The 17500-nt window shown below is 38.6% G+C and overlaps 2 protein-coding genes across 7 annotated transcripts in view; one reads left to right on the top strand and one right to left on the bottom strand.

Moving 5' to 3' along the window:
• Positions 1 to 11673, top strand: part of Mfe2 (peroxisomal Multifunctional enzyme type 2) — a 20667-nt gene extending 8994 nt beyond the window's left edge. Inside the window, exons 5-16 of one of the 2 annotated variants that reach the window (XM_043023126.2) lie at positions 318 to 445; positions 729 to 845; positions 1679 to 1797; positions 2169 to 2246; positions 2745 to 2823; positions 3040 to 3200; positions 4321 to 4444; positions 4579 to 4751; positions 6107 to 6283; positions 7250 to 7367; positions 8880 to 9074; positions 10177 to 11673. In XM_043023126.2, the coding sequence (XP_042879060.2) occupies positions 318 to 445; positions 729 to 845; positions 1679 to 1797; positions 2169 to 2246; positions 2745 to 2823; positions 3040 to 3200; positions 4321 to 4444; positions 4579 to 4751; positions 6107 to 6283; positions 7250 to 7367; positions 8880 to 9074; positions 10177 to 10400 (1693 nt within the window). In that variant the 3' untranslated portion in view covers positions 10401 to 11673. Of the gene's footprint in view, positions 1 to 317; positions 446 to 728; positions 846 to 1678; positions 1834 to 2168; positions 2247 to 2744; positions 2824 to 3039; positions 3201 to 4320; positions 4445 to 4578; positions 4752 to 6106; positions 6284 to 7249; positions 7368 to 8879; positions 9075 to 10176 lie in introns of both variants that reach the window. The other variant, XM_043023125.2, reaches the window with a different exon arrangement.
• A 658-nt stretch (positions 11674 to 12331) lies between these two features.
• The window catches only part of LOC122245562 (uncharacterized), a 24132-nt gene continuing 18963 nt past the window's right edge, over positions 12332 to 17500 (bottom strand). For 4 of the 5 annotated variants that reach the window (XM_086545076.1, XM_086545077.1, XM_086545078.1 and 1 more), the window contains exons 4-8: positions 15690 to 16767; positions 15462 to 15536; positions 15044 to 15315; positions 14184 to 14616; positions 13354 to 13541 (exon numbers count right to left, since the gene is read on the bottom strand). In XM_086545076.1, coding sequence (XP_086401202.1) covers positions 13420 to 13541; positions 14184 to 14616; positions 15044 to 15315; positions 15462 to 15536; positions 15690 to 16767 — 1980 coding nt within the window. In that variant the 3' untranslated portion in view covers positions 13354 to 13419. Of the gene's footprint in view, positions 13542 to 14183; positions 14617 to 15043; positions 15316 to 15461; positions 15537 to 15689; positions 16768 to 17500 lie in introns of all 5 variants that reach the window. The other variant, XM_086545074.1, reaches the window with a different exon arrangement.

Raw genomic sequence — 17500 nt, 5'->3', positions numbered from 1 at the left:
GAGAAAACCCTTTCCCCATGCCTTTAAGTTTTTGCTGATGACGCTAGTGTTATAGACTGCCTGCCCTGACGACCAGTTATGTCGTTAGACGCCCTGTCCGCAATGGGTTAATGTTACTTTTGTTTTAGGATCATTTAGAATAATACAAAGATGGTAATTCTAAGTATTTGTCTTGGCAGATATTGTTTCCCACATGTACCTGCTCTTAGTAGGAACAAACTTCTAAAAACCAAGGTCTTAAACATGTTTTATTTACAAATAATAATTGCAACAAATCACACATATACCTACTAATTTGAAAACCTATACCATTTCAGTGCAGCAAAACTTGGTCTCCTTGGTTTGAGCAATACAGTCGCAATTGAAGGGCAGAAATATAACATCCACTGCAACACCATCGCTCCTGTAGGCGGTACACGCTTGACGGAAGGCATCTTGCCACCTGGTATGTTTAAGCTCTTTATTCTGGGATTTGGTTTAGCATATTCTGGGTTATAAACTGCAGTACAAATATTGTTTATTTTTTATTTAACCTTATTTGAAAATTTTGTAATGAACTTTTTTAGTATAAAATATTCAGTTGAGTCTGTTTCAAGCATTGAGATTTTTCTATTACAGGGAGAATACTTACAGATGGTTGGGCTCAAACCTCTGATAATTTATGATGAAAAGCCCCTCCTTTGATAAATTCAGTTCCTCTCTCTTGAACTGCTCATTTCACATTGCAGACTTGTTCGACCAGTTAAAACCTGAGTATGTGGCACCGCTTGTGGCTTGGCTCTGTCATGAGGAGTGCGAGGACACAGGTGGTCTTTTTGAGGCAGCTGGCGGATGGTATGGAAAATGTAAGCAGCGTCATTGGTTTTATTTTGTTTTTCCTTCATCTCTCTCCCTATCTCTCTCACACACGCACACTCACACTCACACAACTGAGATTTTTCTTTCTTTTTCTTTTTCGTTCCTCACTTTCTTGTACAAGTCAAGTTTTATGAAATGTCCTTCACTCATGAAAGACTAAACAGCACTTTTCACATTCCAAGTTGAAGTAGCATATGAGTTCTATGGGGGATTCCTTGAGTGCAGTTTTAGCAGCATGTATAAAGCATGTGTAAGGAATGTATATATCCTGAATCTGATAAACTCTAGTGTCTGGTTGAGATCCATGAAAAGGCAAAGATTTCAAAATTTTGGGAAATTGACAATACATCTTATTAACCCTCTCTGGACGGGTGGTACAGCATGTGTACCGCGCATTCAAAAGCCCAGTGGCCGGGCGGCACAGTATTGTGCCAGCCATTCAATTGATTTAGGCCTAATAATTCGAACGCCCCGGCATTTGGACATTCAAGGCTAGAATTCCCCCGTCGGGGATGGGTTAAGATTGCCAGTATCAGCAAACATGGGAAACACTGGTGTATAAATGCTCTCAATACCAAATTTCATTTTTTTCCAGATCTTTCTCAACGTTATCTTTTACCTAAGCAAATAGTACTTGGCTGATCAGAAATGTAATGATAACGGGATACTCATGCCACATTTTTTCTCATAAGACCAGAAAATACGACATAATAGCACTTATTAACGATTACTAGAAATGTGTCACTCTGTATTTCCATTCTCATAGAGAGATATAACGTTTTTAAAATTTTTATTCTATTCCATTTTTTTCCTCCCACAGACAGATGGGAACGCACGAAGGGCCATTTCTGCAGAAAGTACTTGGAGGATGAGGTCACCCCAGAGGCCGTGCGCGACAGCTGGGAAAAGATTTCAGATTTTACAGAATCCTATCACCCTGCAAGTAACCACGAGGACACAGGGATATTAGCTGCTGTAAAAACCGCTTGGAGATTTTTTTCCTTATTTTTTTTTTTTTTTGTCAATTTTCATCTTTCTTTGTTCTTAATTTTTTTAAACATTGTCTTTATTTTTTTTTATGGATATCATTGCCTCTTCAATGGATAGGAGTGTGTGATGATATGAGTGGCTTTAATGGCAAAAAGCTTTTTGTTGAAATAATATTGCTTCTTTGAATGATAACAGTCATTTATTTTCCTGAGCACTTAAACATCCACTTAGCATTTGACCTGAAAATAGATGCTCCCAGTATGAAATCACAAGGACTTTCTCTTCTGTGATAAATACTCTATTTTACCTAATCTTTTTAGGGATTACAAGACTTGAAACCGTGGAAAGAGGTACAACCCAAGCCTGTATCAGCACCAGGAGCCGTTACATCAGGCCCTGTGAGTTCCTTTAGATGTGTTATGTGTTTAACTTCTCTTTCTTTTCTTGTATAAGCATTACAGAATTGTATTGGTATATCAACAAGCATTTTGTAAGTCTGATGTAAATGAGTTGATAGGAAGTGTCTGACTTTTCAGTGGACCATATATCCTGTGGGTTGCATTTGTTAGATGGTTTCAAAACTATCTAACATAGTGAGAGAGATTTTCATTGCTTAGCATTGACTGTTTATTTTATTATATAATTCTAAAAGCCTATGAGGTTTGATATTTTTCTGATGTTTATATTTATTTTAAAAATCTTTTACTCTAGGAAGCATTTATAGTAGTCTATGTGAATAAGATAAATATATCCATTGTTGATTAAGATCTTGCTGAGAATGAGTAATGAAGATTTTGCAGTGACTATGTAGTTATGTAATGTTATTCTTTTTAGATATATAATCTTTGGCAAAATATTAATCAAAGTGATCTTACTCACAAGCTCTCTCTTGACAGATTTCAGCAGTTGGTGTGAAAGTAGAACCCACAAGCTTCACTTATGCCCCAAAAGAGGTCATTCTTTATGCCCTTGGAGGTGAGTGATCAATTAAAACTAGTTGCAAAAAACGTTTGGCTAAACAGAGCAGTTCTTCCTCAGGATTGAAAAAAATCATTTTGACATTAATTATGTGTTGTGATTAACTCAGCTTATGAAAGTTTCAGTCTTAATCATGTTTAGTCTCTCCAGGACCTCATTTTATAAGGAAGACATATTTCTATTTTATATGTCTATTTTTTTTTTTTTTCTTAGTGGGTGCATCGGTGAAAGATGAGGATGGCCTCAGGTTCTTGTATGAGAATGATGAGGACTTCAGCCCCCTGCCCACCTTCTCTATAGTGCCTTCGCAGGCTGTCATGTTCGGTGGAAATCTCTGGAGCAACATTCCTGGGTGGACTGTTGACCTGACCAAGGTAAAGTGGTGTGTGTGTGTGCGCATGTGCGTGTGCGTATGCGTGTGCGTGTGCGTGTGCGTGTGCGTGTGCGTGTGCGTGTGCGTGTGCGTGTGCGTGTGCGTGTGCGTGTGCGTGTGCGTGTGCGTGTGCGTGTGCATGTGTGTGTGCGTGTGTGTGTGTTTGTTGTATGGTATGTAGCAGATATTTGGATTGTATATTCATAGTGGGCATATTCCCTTGAGATATGTATTAAAAAGCTAAGTTGAAGTCAGAGTTGGTTTCAGAACTTATAGAGATATAGAAGATTACTGTGGGATGATATAAAGTATGTGTTTGTAGATGCAGCTAGGTAGTACATTATAGCTACTAAGTGGAACAATTCATAAAAGTACATAAAAAATACATCAGTAAAAAGGTACAAGAGAGAATATTCATGGAGTAGATTTAAACTAATGACATTAACATTTTTTATTGTAATGACTGACAAATGGTTCATGATCAGGACCAGGTCACTCCAGTGGCTGGTATGCCAGTAAGCTGAGCTGAGGAATGGGCCAGAAGGGATCTTATATTACATTCTGTGAGGAAGGATGGATATATAACCTAGAATGTGATATTGTAGCACCACCTCTAGTTCACCTGAGGGTCAGTGATGTGGTACCATATTCTCATCAATGAAATGCAAGAAAAAGTAAAAATAAGCAGCATCTGGGCCTTATATCATGCTGCCTGTCAACTGACAGTGTGTGGTGATTGATGTGGTGAGGTCACTTGGTTAATATGGTGGGAGAAATGATGGGTTTGCTGTAAGGGAATGTGGGGCGGGAGAGGCTAAACATAGTTACTTTTCCTCTTTACACAGTTGCACTGGTCATAAAATTTAGTTGCACTGGGTTTTAGAGGGGTAATGCACTGGGTTTTGGAGGGGTAATGTATGTAGTGTGCAGTATTGGTACAATTGTCAAATGTGTATAGAATGAGAGTAATAAAAATCTGAACTTGAATATAACTGTGAAAATAGATACTCTGTCTGCATTAGTCTATAGAGGAGTTTTTGCATCACTTTTGAGAAGAGTATATACCCTCTTTAGCATTGCTGCTTGTTTTCTCATCTGCCATGCTACTCCTTCACCTCAAGCTTCTTCACGGGGAGATGTATATCGAGTGTGTGAAGCCCCTTCCTCCAGCAGCAACACTCAACACTTCCTTGGAGGTGGTCGACGTCCTTGACAAGAAATCCGGAGCAGTAATGATCATAGACAGTAAGTGTTTTGTGGTGAAAGTACCCTCGTGTCTGCAACCTAAGAATGAGCTTTGGTCATTGAGGCTTTTGTTGCAAGATACTTTTCAACATACTCCTTGCATGATATTTAGAATTTCAATGCTACTTCCCCAGCATTGACAACTGATGAGAGTGGCGAGACTGTGGCGAAGGCCCAATGGTCGACCTTCCTTGTGGGAGAAGGGAACTTTGGTGGCCCCAGGACAAGCAACCGCGTTGTCCCCCTCTGCGACCCTCCTAACCGGAAGCCTGATGCTACGGAGGAATTCAAGACGGATTTGGATCAGGTAATGTTGTTGTTTCTCTCTCTCTCTCTTTCTCTCTCTTTCTCTTTCTCTTTCTCTTTCTCTTTCTCTTTCTCTTTCTCTTTCTCTTTCTCTTTCTCTCTCTCTCTCTCTCTCTCTCTCTCTCTCTCTCTTTCTCTTTCTCTTTCTCTCTCTCTCTCTCTCTCTCTCTCTCTCTCTCTCTCTCTCTCTCTCTCTCTCTCTCTCTCTCTCTCTCTCTCTCTTTCTCTTTTTCTCTTTTTCTCTTTTTCTCTTTTTCTCTTTTTCTCTTTTTCTCTTTTTCTCTTTTTCTCTTTTTCTCTTTTCTCTTTCTCTTTCTCTTTCTTCTCTCTCTCTCTCTCTCTCTCTCTCTCTCTCTCTCTCTCTCTCTCTCTCTCTCTCTCTCTCTCTCTCTCTCTCTCTCTCTCTCTCTCTCTCTCTCTCTCTCTCTCTCTCTCTCTCTCTCTCTCTCTCTCTCTCTCTCTCTCTCTCTCTCTCTCCCTCTCCCTCTCCCTCTCCCTCTCCCTCCCACCTTCCCTCCTTCCCTCCTTCCCTCCTTCTCATCCACCCACCCTCCCTCTTTCCCTCCCTCTCTGTCATCCCTCTGTGACTCTTTCGTGGTCTATTTCCATGATGCCAAAAAGATCAGAGGAACTTTTTTGCTGTGATTGTCTGAGTAGGAGTCGAAGGTAATTATCACAGATGTAAAGTGTCCTGTCCCAATGTGGGTGTTGCAGCTCATACATATTGTATCTTATTTATTGCTGGTGTACCTATTTATATACTTACTGATCTATGTATGTATCTATCTATCTACCAAAGTATATAATATAATTAATATGATTATATAATTATATAATTATATAATTATATATATATATGTATATATATATATATATATAAATATATATATATATGTATATATATATCTTATATATACTTATATATATGTATATATATATATATATATACTTATATATATATATATATATATATATATATATATATATATATATATATATATATATATATATATATATATATATATATATATATATATATATATATATATATATATATGTCTGTATATTTATATTTTCATTAAAAATTGCAGTTTCATTTAGAAGAAGTACAGGTGTCACATATGTAAAGTATATTTGTTATAGTTATTGTTCTCTAATGATATTTGTCAGCCTTTGCAACATTTCTGCCATAAAGATTGTAGTACTGTGGTAGAGATTGGTCCTAGATCTGAAATATCATTGTCAGTCAAATTTTTTTTTTTTTTTTTTTTTTTTTTTTTTTTTTTTTTAGTGTTGCATATATATCATATCCTCCTAATGTGTTATTATAACTACAACATGTTATCAACTTTCCAGGCTGCCTTGTACAGGCTCAGTGGTGATCGTAACCCGCTGCACATTGACCCGTCTTTCGCTGCCATGGGAGGGTTCCAGCAGCCCATCCTCCACGGGCTGTGCTCCTATGGTATCACCTCTCGTATCATCTTGAAGCACTTCTGTGGCAATGACGTCAGCAAATTCAAGGCCATTAAGGTTAGTTGCGAAGTTGAAAGTTTTTTTTTTTTTTTTTTTTGCTTTTGTTAGTTGTTGTTGTTGTTTGAAGTTGGGTAATCTTATGATCCTTGCACTCCCATAGGGTTAGGTCAGGTGTCAGCTGCAAAGCATTTTTGCAGCAGTATGTCAGTAAGTTTAAGGCTCTTAAGGTTTGTTAACCTCTAAGACCTGCAGTTTCTTAGTGTATCCTTGTTCCCAGCTGATTAAAAGGTATTTCAAATCTTGCTGGGGGCAGACATGGTCTTTATTATTTAAGAAGATCAATTTTACACACTACAGAATGTATGTCTTATGCTTTTATGTCAAATAGTTTCTGAACAGTGAGAAAAAAATGGGAAAAAAATTATGAAAGCATGTCGATAACACCTATAGCATAAAATTATGTATTTATAATGCTTTGATGCATACATAGAATAACAAAAATAAAAAATGATGTTCAGAGTTTCTTAGCCTTGCCTGGCAGCCACTTTATGAAAGAAGAAGAGGGGGTCCTATGGGAGAGGGGCAAGGAAGGGGTATGGTAGGGGGGGACTAGATGGCTTAGAGGGGGGTGTATAGAGGGAGGATTCACACCGACACAGAGGCAAGGAAATGGGCTGTAAGTTTTTAAAGGCTAATGAATTTGATTTTAGGGGTTGACGGTTGTATGTGGTTTTCCCTTTTTGTAGCGTTGTTGTTCAAATTAGGTAGGGTTAAGGTTAACTGAATGTTGCTTATATTATTAGTATGAAAGTTTTCAGTTGTTACAGATTTTGTGTTTTGATAATGGTCTACCTTTTAGCTTAAATTCTCCCAATTTAATTTATTTAATTCCAAATGAATGATTGAATATGCGATAAGCAAACAAATCATATAAGTTGTTTAAAAAAAAAGAGGAATCTCCATTCTTTCTTCAAAGCCCACAACAGTTCACTAATTTCAATCCCATGCGTTTGATTTCCCCAGTGCCGCTTTGCCAAGCCAGTGATCCCAGGCCAGACCCTTGTTGTAAACATGTGGAAGGAAGGAGCACGCGTCTTCTTCACCTGCTCCGTGAAGGAGACGGGGAAGGACTGTCTCACAGGTGGGTCGTTGTTAGAGGAAATACTAGTAGCTCTCACCAACAATGGATGTTTTCTGCTTTACTTTTTTTGTTATTATTAGTTTAAGTATATATATATGTATATATATATATTTTTTTCTTTTTCTTTTTCTTTTTTGAGGTGAAGATGGACTTGCATGAAGTTGATGATGGTTGGCTGAATGCTACATGCCCGAATAACATTGTTGTATTTTAAGTAATTATCTCACTAGTTATCAAATGCTTATCATCTCCAACATGTCAAGTGTATCTTTACCTTGATTAAAGAAAAGGAGCAAGTCATCTTAAAGATGACTTTAATTCTTGTGCATTCCTATTGAATTGTGTAGTGATTTTACAACTGAATTGCAGAGTTAGTTTTTTAACTGGCCATTACTTGATTTTACTGGTTTTCCCTATCATTGCTCTCTTTTAGTTTGTTGATATATGTACAGCATCAGTATAGTAAGAAAATGACTGTAAGTGAAATTATTTTGTGATGTACTGATAAAGATAGAAATTTTATATTTTGTGAGCTATTACCCTGACAAAGCTCAAGATTTAAACATCAAGAAAGTCACAATGGTAAACTCTGAAAAAAAGAATTGGCAGATAGGCTTGGTCATGGATAAGTATCTAAACATCATACAGATCCTTCACCGGAGGGTATGCAGACTAGAAGGACCACCAGAATAGTTTGATAGGGAAAGAACTTTAAAGTATATTTTGAATGACCTGCCCCTTTCAGTCTTTCTTATTTTGCTATTGATTCATATGTTTGTTAGGATGTGATATGCTTTCTTGAGATGGTGTTGACTTTCGTGATTGCTGAATATAGAACCACAGTCCTGGATCAAAACTGTGAATTATATATTATTGATTGCCAGTTGCATATATGTCTGCACTTGCACAAAATGTTATAACAGTTAGGTTGATATAGAGAAGTGCTACATATCAGATTTGCTGATCCTCAAGGAACAAAATGATCTCCTTTTGTTTTGAAGGGCAGGAAATTTCGCCAACTTTCAGTTATGAAGGAGCAATTATTATTCATCATTTGAAGGGCAACAAAGTAACAAATCCTCTCTCTCTCTCTCTCTCTCTCTCTCTCTCTCTCTCTCTCTCTCTCTCTCTCTCTCTCTCTCTCTCTCTCTCTCTCTCTCTCTCTCTCTCTCTCTCTCTCTCTCTCTCTCAATCTCTCTCTCTCTCTCAATCTCTCTCTCTCTCTCTCAATCTCTCTCTCTCTCTCAATCTCTCTCTCTCTCTCAATCTCTCTCTCTCTCTCAATCTCTCTCTCTCTCTCTCAATCTCTCTCTCTCTCTCAATCTCTCTCTCTCTCTCTCAATCTCTCTCTCTCTCTCAATCTCTCTCTCTCTCTCAATCTCTCTCTCTCTCAATCTCTCTCTCTCTCTCAATCTCTCTCTCTCTCTCAATCTCTCTCTCTCTCAATCTCTCTCTCTCTCTCAATCTCTCTCTCAATCTCTCTCTCTCTCAATCTCTCTCTCTCTCTCTCAGGTGGCTATGTGGATATTGTGGAGAGCGGAACCCCAATTGAATCTGCATCCGCTCCATCTAATCCACAACTCGCCAGTGCCGCAGTCTTCCACGAAATGTCGCAGCGTCTGGCCGGCGAACCAGACATGGCCAAGAAAGTGAAGGCCGTTTTCCTGTGGAATATCAACTTGGATAAGAAGCCAGCTGGGCAGTGGAGTGAGTTTAAGTTTCTTTTATTTCCAATTTAATTTTAGGATGATTTGTACTTTGTATGAAGTAATGAGGTGGTGGTATTTGGAGAATTAATGATGTCTTTATATAAGATTAATGTGAACTGTCATACCTTTTATATCACTGGTTTCTTTCTTAACCCATTCCGGATGGGGGATAGATTCAGTTGTCCAGTCTTTATTTCAGAGCGAGGCAGCTTCATGCAACATACATTGACTTTTCCCCCTCTCTTTTAGTCACTCATTGGAAAACTAGAGCCATTTTTGTGTTTTAATTATTGTGTGTTTTACTGTATTTAGAGACATATCTATTATATCACAGGCTCTATCAATGTTGTAGTTGACTAAGATGATAGTTTAGGGTCTATATCAGCTCATTAATTTTTTTTTATACTTAGTGTGATAGAAGTATTGCTGTTTTATGGGAAGACATAAACCCAAGTTTAATTTTTCATATTTATGTACTGTCATGAATGAATTCAAACATATAATCATCGATAATGAAGATAACATGAAAAGGCAGGGAATAAGAAGGAAACTTGTGTTTATGACTGTGAGTGACACAGGAAAGGCATCCCTACTGGCACATTGCTGACATTGGGCATGGTTTGAGTCACCTTCCTTCATCTGCAGTACTTTAGAGCAAGAGGTCAGCTACTTGCTATATGTCATCACTCTATAAAGATAGAACTTGCTAGAGAGCGTGGATGGGTGCCATTCAAGGCTCTCTCTCTTGCTAGTGCTAGAAGAAAGTAGTGCCATACAGGTTTTGAATGTCAGGTGAAACACATTTTGCTTAATATTATGACAGTTATTGTAATTATGACTACAATTGTCATCATCACTCACTCATTACTCAGCACAATATGATAAGACAGTGGTCCAAAATCCTGGAATGTCATATACATCATGACGCCCATCATCTGGCCAGAGCTCCTATGTCATGACACCCATACGCAATGGGTTAATCAAGTAGTGTACTAGATGGCAACACAGAGAAATTATTTTACCTCATTACAGGCTCATTATTTCTGAAAACCTTCATGCAGCATACAGCCAACTAAATTGCAAACCCATCCTTTTTCTAGCGGTGGACCTGAAAAACCCTCCGGGCTCCATCTACGAGGGAGCGCCGCGCAACGGAATCAAACCTGATGTCACCCTTACCCTGGAGGACACTGACCTGGTTGCCATGGTGACTGGGAAGCTCAATGCGCAGAAGGCCTTCATGTCCGGCAAACTCAAGGTCTCGGGGAACGTGATGCTGACCCAGAAGCTCCAGGGTCTTTTGAAGCCCCAGGCCAAAATGTGAGGGGCTATAGGGGTTTAGGGGGGAGGTAGAAGAGGCTAGAGGGGAAAGAGGGGATAGAGAGGTCGAAGATGCATTTAGGTGTGGATGATGTATAGGGTGATAACTGATGGTTTGTTGTAATTGTTATATTTTGTTAAATTTCCATACTGTGTTACTAGATTAACACTCACATTCACACCCACATCCACACACACACCTCCCCTCCACACACACACTCACTCACTTACTCTTTCTGTTTTATATATACACACATTTACCAAGTTATTGTGAAGAAGAAAATGGGTTGTAAATTGACTACAGTTCAGCTTGAATCTTGTATGTTGCAACTTTTTAGTTTTGTTACCTTTGTATGATTTATTGCAGAAAGTAAAATTTATTATAGATTTTAAAACTTCAATTCTCAGATTATATTATTATAGAATATATTAGTATGATATCAATTAATATAAAATATTTAAGTACTTACAAGTCTTTGCTATATGACTACATAAATATGTGAAATTATCCTAACTTTTTCCAGACATGACAGACTTTCTCCAAAAGTTGGTTTAGAAAGATTCTCAGATATTGATTAATGCATTTTTTATTTTCATGTTGTATAGATATGATTTTATGAACATTATATTCAGGGTCTGCATATCTCTTGTGATCCAAATAGTATTCCAAGTGAAAGATAGTGTTTCTCAAGAATTTTATATAATTTAAATCTGGGATATATTTTGAAACATAGTTCCCGTTTTATCTTTGTAATTAAAAAAAGAATTTTAATTGTTTTCCCCTTCATGTTGCATAGTGGCATTTACCCAAATTTGTAATTATATATACAAGGTGTGCATGTGTTCCAGTCTGAATAATTTTCCCACAAAACTAGCTCAGGATATGCTCCTTCTCTTGGTGCTTCAGCGAGTTCATATATTAAGTCACAAATAAGCTTCTTTTCACCCTTGTTTCCAATCAGTTCTGGTCTTGATTGTGTCAGAGAAATGCCATTTATCACTTAATAATTTGCACAAATTGTACATATACCAAGAAAGAACAGGATATAGACGTGAGATCTTTTTTATGAATGAATTAGCTTCTATGAAGATATTTGTGTCTGTCTTAATTGTTGACCATTGTTTACTGTGTGTTAATGGTCTGTGACTTTAACAACATAATATTGGGAATCTTGTGAATATGGAGAGAGTGAAAAAGTAAAAGATTTTGTATTTCTTTTAGCTGTGAAGTTTTTATTAGAGATTTTTATGTAGGGAAATCAATAAAATTCCAAGTATATGCTGTATTGTTAACCTCAATTCATGGAATGCTTCTTCTCTTAATCTGTATGGATATTGGCTGTATATATCTTTATATGTATCTTTATAAATCTCATAATTTATTTTTTCTCTTCCTCGTTCTCTTTCTCCTCCTCTTTTTTCTTCTTCTTCTCCTTCTTTACCTTCTCTTTCTACCCCTTCTTCTCCTTTTCCTTCTCCTCCTTCTCCTTCTCCTTCTCCTCCTCCTCCTCCTTCTCCTCTTTCTCATTCTCTTTACACATGATTTGGTATGATTTTCTCTGTGTTGATAAACTTGTTCCAATAAGTGATTATTATAAATCTATTTGTAGTTCTTCTGAAGAGTGACCTTAAAGTATCAATAACATACACTATACTGCAAGATTGAATTTGCATGCATTTGTCACAATGTTCTCTGTTCATATAAAGCTTTCAATGATACAGCTAAGCATAAGTTAGCAAAAGTAAATATCTGATTTAATTTCTTTTGTCATAATAATATTAGTTGCAGTTGTCTCCTAGATCAAAGGAGGACATGTTAAAGCTCTTCCATTAGTATACGTATTACATCACTTGTTATATACAAAGAATACTTTTAAATATGATAGAAAAGAAGTATTCACATGAAATTAATGAACCTTGGATAAGAAAAGACAATTGATATGATATTATCCTATATTTTTACATCAGCTGTTTTGGTAGTAAATGATCATTGTCCTGCATGCATTTTAGAACTCATGTACTCCAAATCTCTATCCATTAAATATCTCAGTCACTTATATATATACATATATATGTATATGTGTGTTTGTGTATGTGTGTGTATGTATACATGTATACATGTATACATGTATACATGTATTTGTATGTATGTGTGTGTATGTATGTATGTATGTATGTATGTATGTATGTATGTATGTATATATATATATATATATATATATATATATATATATATATATATATATATACATGTATAAGTGTACATACATATGCATATGTACACATGCATACATACACAGGCATACGTATACATGTGCACATATATATGTATATATTTATGTATACATATATATTTATGTATACATATATATATTTATGTATACATATATATATTTATGTATACATATATATATTTATGTATACATATATATATTTATGTATACATATATATATTTATGTATACATATATATATTTATGTATACATATATATATTTATGTATACATATATATGTAAGTATACATATATATATGTACGTATGCACATATATATTTATGTATACATATATATGTATGTATACATATATATATTTATGTATACATATATATATTTATGTATACATATATATATTTATGTATACATATATATATTTATGTATACATATATATATTTATGTATACATATATATATTTATGTATACATATATATATTTATGTATACATATATATATTTATGTATACATATATATATTTATGTATACATATTTTTATGTATGTATATATATTTATGTATATTTATGTATACATATATATATTTATGTATACATATATATATTTATGTATACATATTTTTATGTATGTATATATATATTTATGTTCATATATATATATATACATATATATATATATATGTATATATATATATACATATATATATGTATATATATATATATTTATGCTTATATAGTGATATATGTATACATACATACATATTTATATGTAATCCCACGTTGCAACTTTTCCATTAGAATTTGGACGAGCTCTCGATCTCACCGGAAGACAAACTGCCAGTATCATTTTCCTCTTCCTGTCTGGCTGGAAGGTCCGTCGGCTCACTCGCCTCTTCGGTCTCCGGGTGATTTTCTCCTGAAATACGAAAGGAGGAATAAAGGCCACTTTTGACAGGAAACGGCTGCCGTGCCATGGTGGTTACGACTTGTTTGCGAGTCGTTCGATGGTTAGTAAACTGATTAAAGGTTAGGACGCTGTTCTATATTTATATTAGGGTGCCGAATTCTGTCGTTTCCTTATTTCTTTCGAAGCTCTATGGCAATTTTTCATCTTTCTTCTTTCTTTCTGGGAGTTTAGGAGTTATTGAGTAATGGTGGAGTATATTCTGCGATATGACGAACGGAAAAGGGGCGAAAATGAGTGTGTATATTTTATTTAAGTGACCCCGACACAAGAGGAAAGACAATGGAGTCTGTCACTGTACTATTAAGAACGATTAGTCTAGTACATTCGTTTTCAACATTATAATGAGGAGAACGATGCGAATGAAGGAAAACAGTGTAAATGAAGAAAAACGGTGTAAATGAAGGAAAACGGTGTAAATGGAGGAAAACGATGTAAATGGAGGAAAACGATGTAAATAAAGGAAAACGGTGTAAGTGAATTGGGTATTCATTTAACTTGTAACGTTCAGCTCGACAATTCAATTGCAGTTTTTATGAGACCTAACTCTATAAGGTCTAACTAAACTAAATTTACAGAGAACTGGCTGCTTACTCTCATGCGGAAGCTGATCAGCCAACAAGGAATCTTCATTTTCTTTTCTTGGTTCATCGTCCGTGCATGGTCCAGCGGGCTGAGCCGACTCACACCCTTCATCGCCGTCTGCATGACCTCGCTCCTGACTCTCATAACTCGCCTCGTCCTCGACATCCGGGATCTCTTCTGCAGGAGGAGGACCTGCAGGAGGCTCTTGCTCGTGGGGGCCTCCGCTGCCGTTCTGAATGACACGGGGCTCCTCCGAGGGACTGTCCGAAGGAGGCTTGAAGAACTGGAAGGAGATGTACATGTCCTTGGGAGGCGTTCCTGCGGGGTGGGGAGGCTTCCCGAGGGTGAAGATGGGCTCGGAGGTGGCGATGGCGCGGGCAGCTGGTGCCTTGTTGTGGAAGGTGGTTTCTCGACCCTCACGCGGCAGACGGTACTTGTCTTCCTGCAGGTGGATGGGTGGGATGGGGAGTGAGGGAGTGAGTGGAGGTGAGGTTGCGGCGCTGCCTCTTATATTGTATTTATGTGGATGGGTATAATGGGGTGTTTTTAATTACATGGCTGTCTATAATATATCTATTTATCCATATATCTATCTATATCAGTATCTACATATATACACATTTATTTGTTTCTCCCTTTCCCTCTTCTTCTCCCTTTTCCTCTCCCTCTCTCTCTATCTCTATCTATCTATATATCCATCTATCTATCTATTTATCTAAATATCTATCTATTTCTAGCTAGATTGCTATCAATCTGTTAACAACGATTTGATATGAAGTATGATACCTGGCGGAGGAAATCCCCGACAGCACAGCATAAATCCAGCATAAACAAAGCACCCAAACAGCCAGAGAACGCTTCCTACTCACTCTCTTACTCTTGTAATACGACCACACGCAGTAAGTCACCAGCAGGAGGAGGATGACCGCCGTGCAGATGGCGGCGACCAGGAGGTAGAGCGGGATTCCCGAGAGGCTGTCGGAGGTCGTGTTTGCAGGCGGGGACAGTATGGTGGTTACGTTATCCCATTCGTCGTAGGTGTAGTCGTGCTCGTAGTCTATTGTCGGATCGTAGCTCAGCGAGACTACCGCCTCTGTAGTCGTTGTTGTGGAGGGAGAGGTTGATTGGAGGTTGTCGTGACCTCAAGCGGGAGAATGGAAGGAAGAATATTATTCGCATGTTTTAAGGGATTTTTGTTTTCCTTCATCTTGCTAGATTTTTTGTATAGCATTAAGAATGACGATGTAGAAATGAAAGGACATTTGAAACTTGGTCTGTGTTGTTTACCTTCTGTGGTAGTTGCTGCTGTAGTCCTTAATGGGAGCGTTACACTGGAACTGGTGGTCGTCTCAATTGTTGTTTCTGAAGCATTTCGAAACTGGATGATTCATTCGCATTTATGAAATGATTTATTTGAAGCATGAAGTGCTGGTCAAAATGTTACCGAAGGAATGTCTAAAATTGTGTAGTTAGGATCCGAGGTGGAAGTAATTCTAGTAAGTAATAATAGCTCACCTGGTAGGTCACGGCTACAGAATCTGCAATCGTCTTTGCCGCACAGGGGGTCGGAGGTGTGCTGAGCCACGCAGACCACCGCATGGTTTCTTCGGCCTTCGCTCAGGCTCTGATGTAGGCTCCTTACTTCAATGCAGCCTGCCGGCCGTCCCTCCCCGTCCGCGAGGGTCACCTGGTAGACGACGCCCGTGGCCCCCACCAGGCACACAGCCCCGCGCTCGAGCCCCAGGCCCTGCACCTCGGTGAGGACGACCCTCTTGAGGACGCCGTCGCTCGAGTTGAAGTTGTGGATGGCCCTCCGCTCGGCCGCCCAGATCAACACGTCGTTGATGGTGAGGAGGACTTCGGGGGCGAGGCTGAGCGCCTCCGTGCCGAAGGAGGCGCGATCGATGTGCTCCAGGGACACCTCCCCGCCACTCCTGGGCCCCACTGTCATGGCGGAGTCCTTCAGGAGCAGATTCTTCGTGTTTTTGACCTGCAGGAATCCCAGAGTCATAGCCCGACTCTCAATCACGGCGTTGGTCGTCTCACTGATGACGAGGCCGGAGGCGTCCGGGTGGGCGAAGGGGACGACGGAGCCGGGGCCCATGAGCAGCGTCTGGACCTGCTTCACCTCCAGAGAAATCCTCGGGGCCACGACGCTCCTCCTCTGCAGCTCCAGTCCGGGCACGGCGCTCACCTTGAGCTCAACCTCCACCGCGAGATAGTCGGCCGAGTCGCCCTCCTCAGGGCCGCTCGTGCTGCCGACGGCGCCACCTGCAGAGTCCGTCTGTATGGAGAGGGCGCCTTCAGGAAGGGTCAGATTCTGGCCGAGGTCGGAAAAGGTCACGACGACGTTGGTGGTTCGTGGCGTGAGCGCCCCCGCAGATACTACGACCTTGTCCACCCCCGTCACCGTCAGGAGCTTTAGCTGCGGCCCGATGCTGTCCCTGCAGATAAGGAGGTAGGGGGCGTTGGCGATGGTGAGTCGCTCCTTATTCCCCGACGACGAGAAGATGATGGGCGAGGTGCTCCGGCAGCTGTTGTCGCGGTAGAAGGGCGGAGGCGAGGCGGGGAAGTTGTCCTCCTCCACGTCGCTCTGAAGGAGGGGATCGTAAGGCGTGGGAGGCGAAGGGCGGCCAAGGGCGTGAGGATAGGCAGGGGCTGCAGCAGGAAGCGAGGAGGCAGAAGAGGACAGAAGCTGCTTATAACAACAAGACAGTAAGATTACAACACGCGCGCTAACACACACATACAGAGAAACACACACACACATATACATTCTCTCTTTCTCGTTCTCTTTCTGTTTCTCTTTCTTTCTCACAAACGTGCACTTTTACGCACACATATACATAGATGAAGATGCGTGTGTGTATTAATTAAGGCTTGAATTACAGAAAGTGATTGCCCGCAAATACCGCAAACATCACTTCGTAAAAATTAGGAAGCAAAGATCACTGAGGAAAGGAAAAATACCTCCGCTCTCGGAACAACACAAGAAACATCCCATGAGGAAAGACAAAAGAAGGAAAGAATGATGACAATAGCAACAGCAAAAAGCCCCCCCCCCCAAAAAAAAAAAAAAAAAAAAAAAAAAATACTAATAATATAATGATAAGAAGAAAATAGAATAATGCTAATAAAAAATAAAAATAATAATATAGCAAAATAAAATAAATATCAAATAAAAATAGCAAATAGCAAAAATATAATATAATATTATATAATAGCAAATATAAAATATAATAGCAAATATAAAATATTTTTATATTTGAAAATAGCAAGCCAACATGATTTTTTTTTCCTGATGCATAAAAAATAAAAACGAAAAA

The sequence above is a fragment of the Penaeus japonicus genome, unplaced genomic scaffold (assembly GCF_977035675.1).
Source record: "Penaeus japonicus unplaced genomic scaffold, GWHDUDI00000001_assembly GWHDUDI00000016, whole genome shotgun sequence".
Lineage (NCBI taxonomy): Eukaryota > Metazoa > Arthropoda > Malacostraca > Decapoda > Penaeidae > Penaeus > Penaeus japonicus.
Note: the sequence above shows the minus strand (reverse complement) of the source record. Positions and strands in the feature narration are given on the sequence as shown.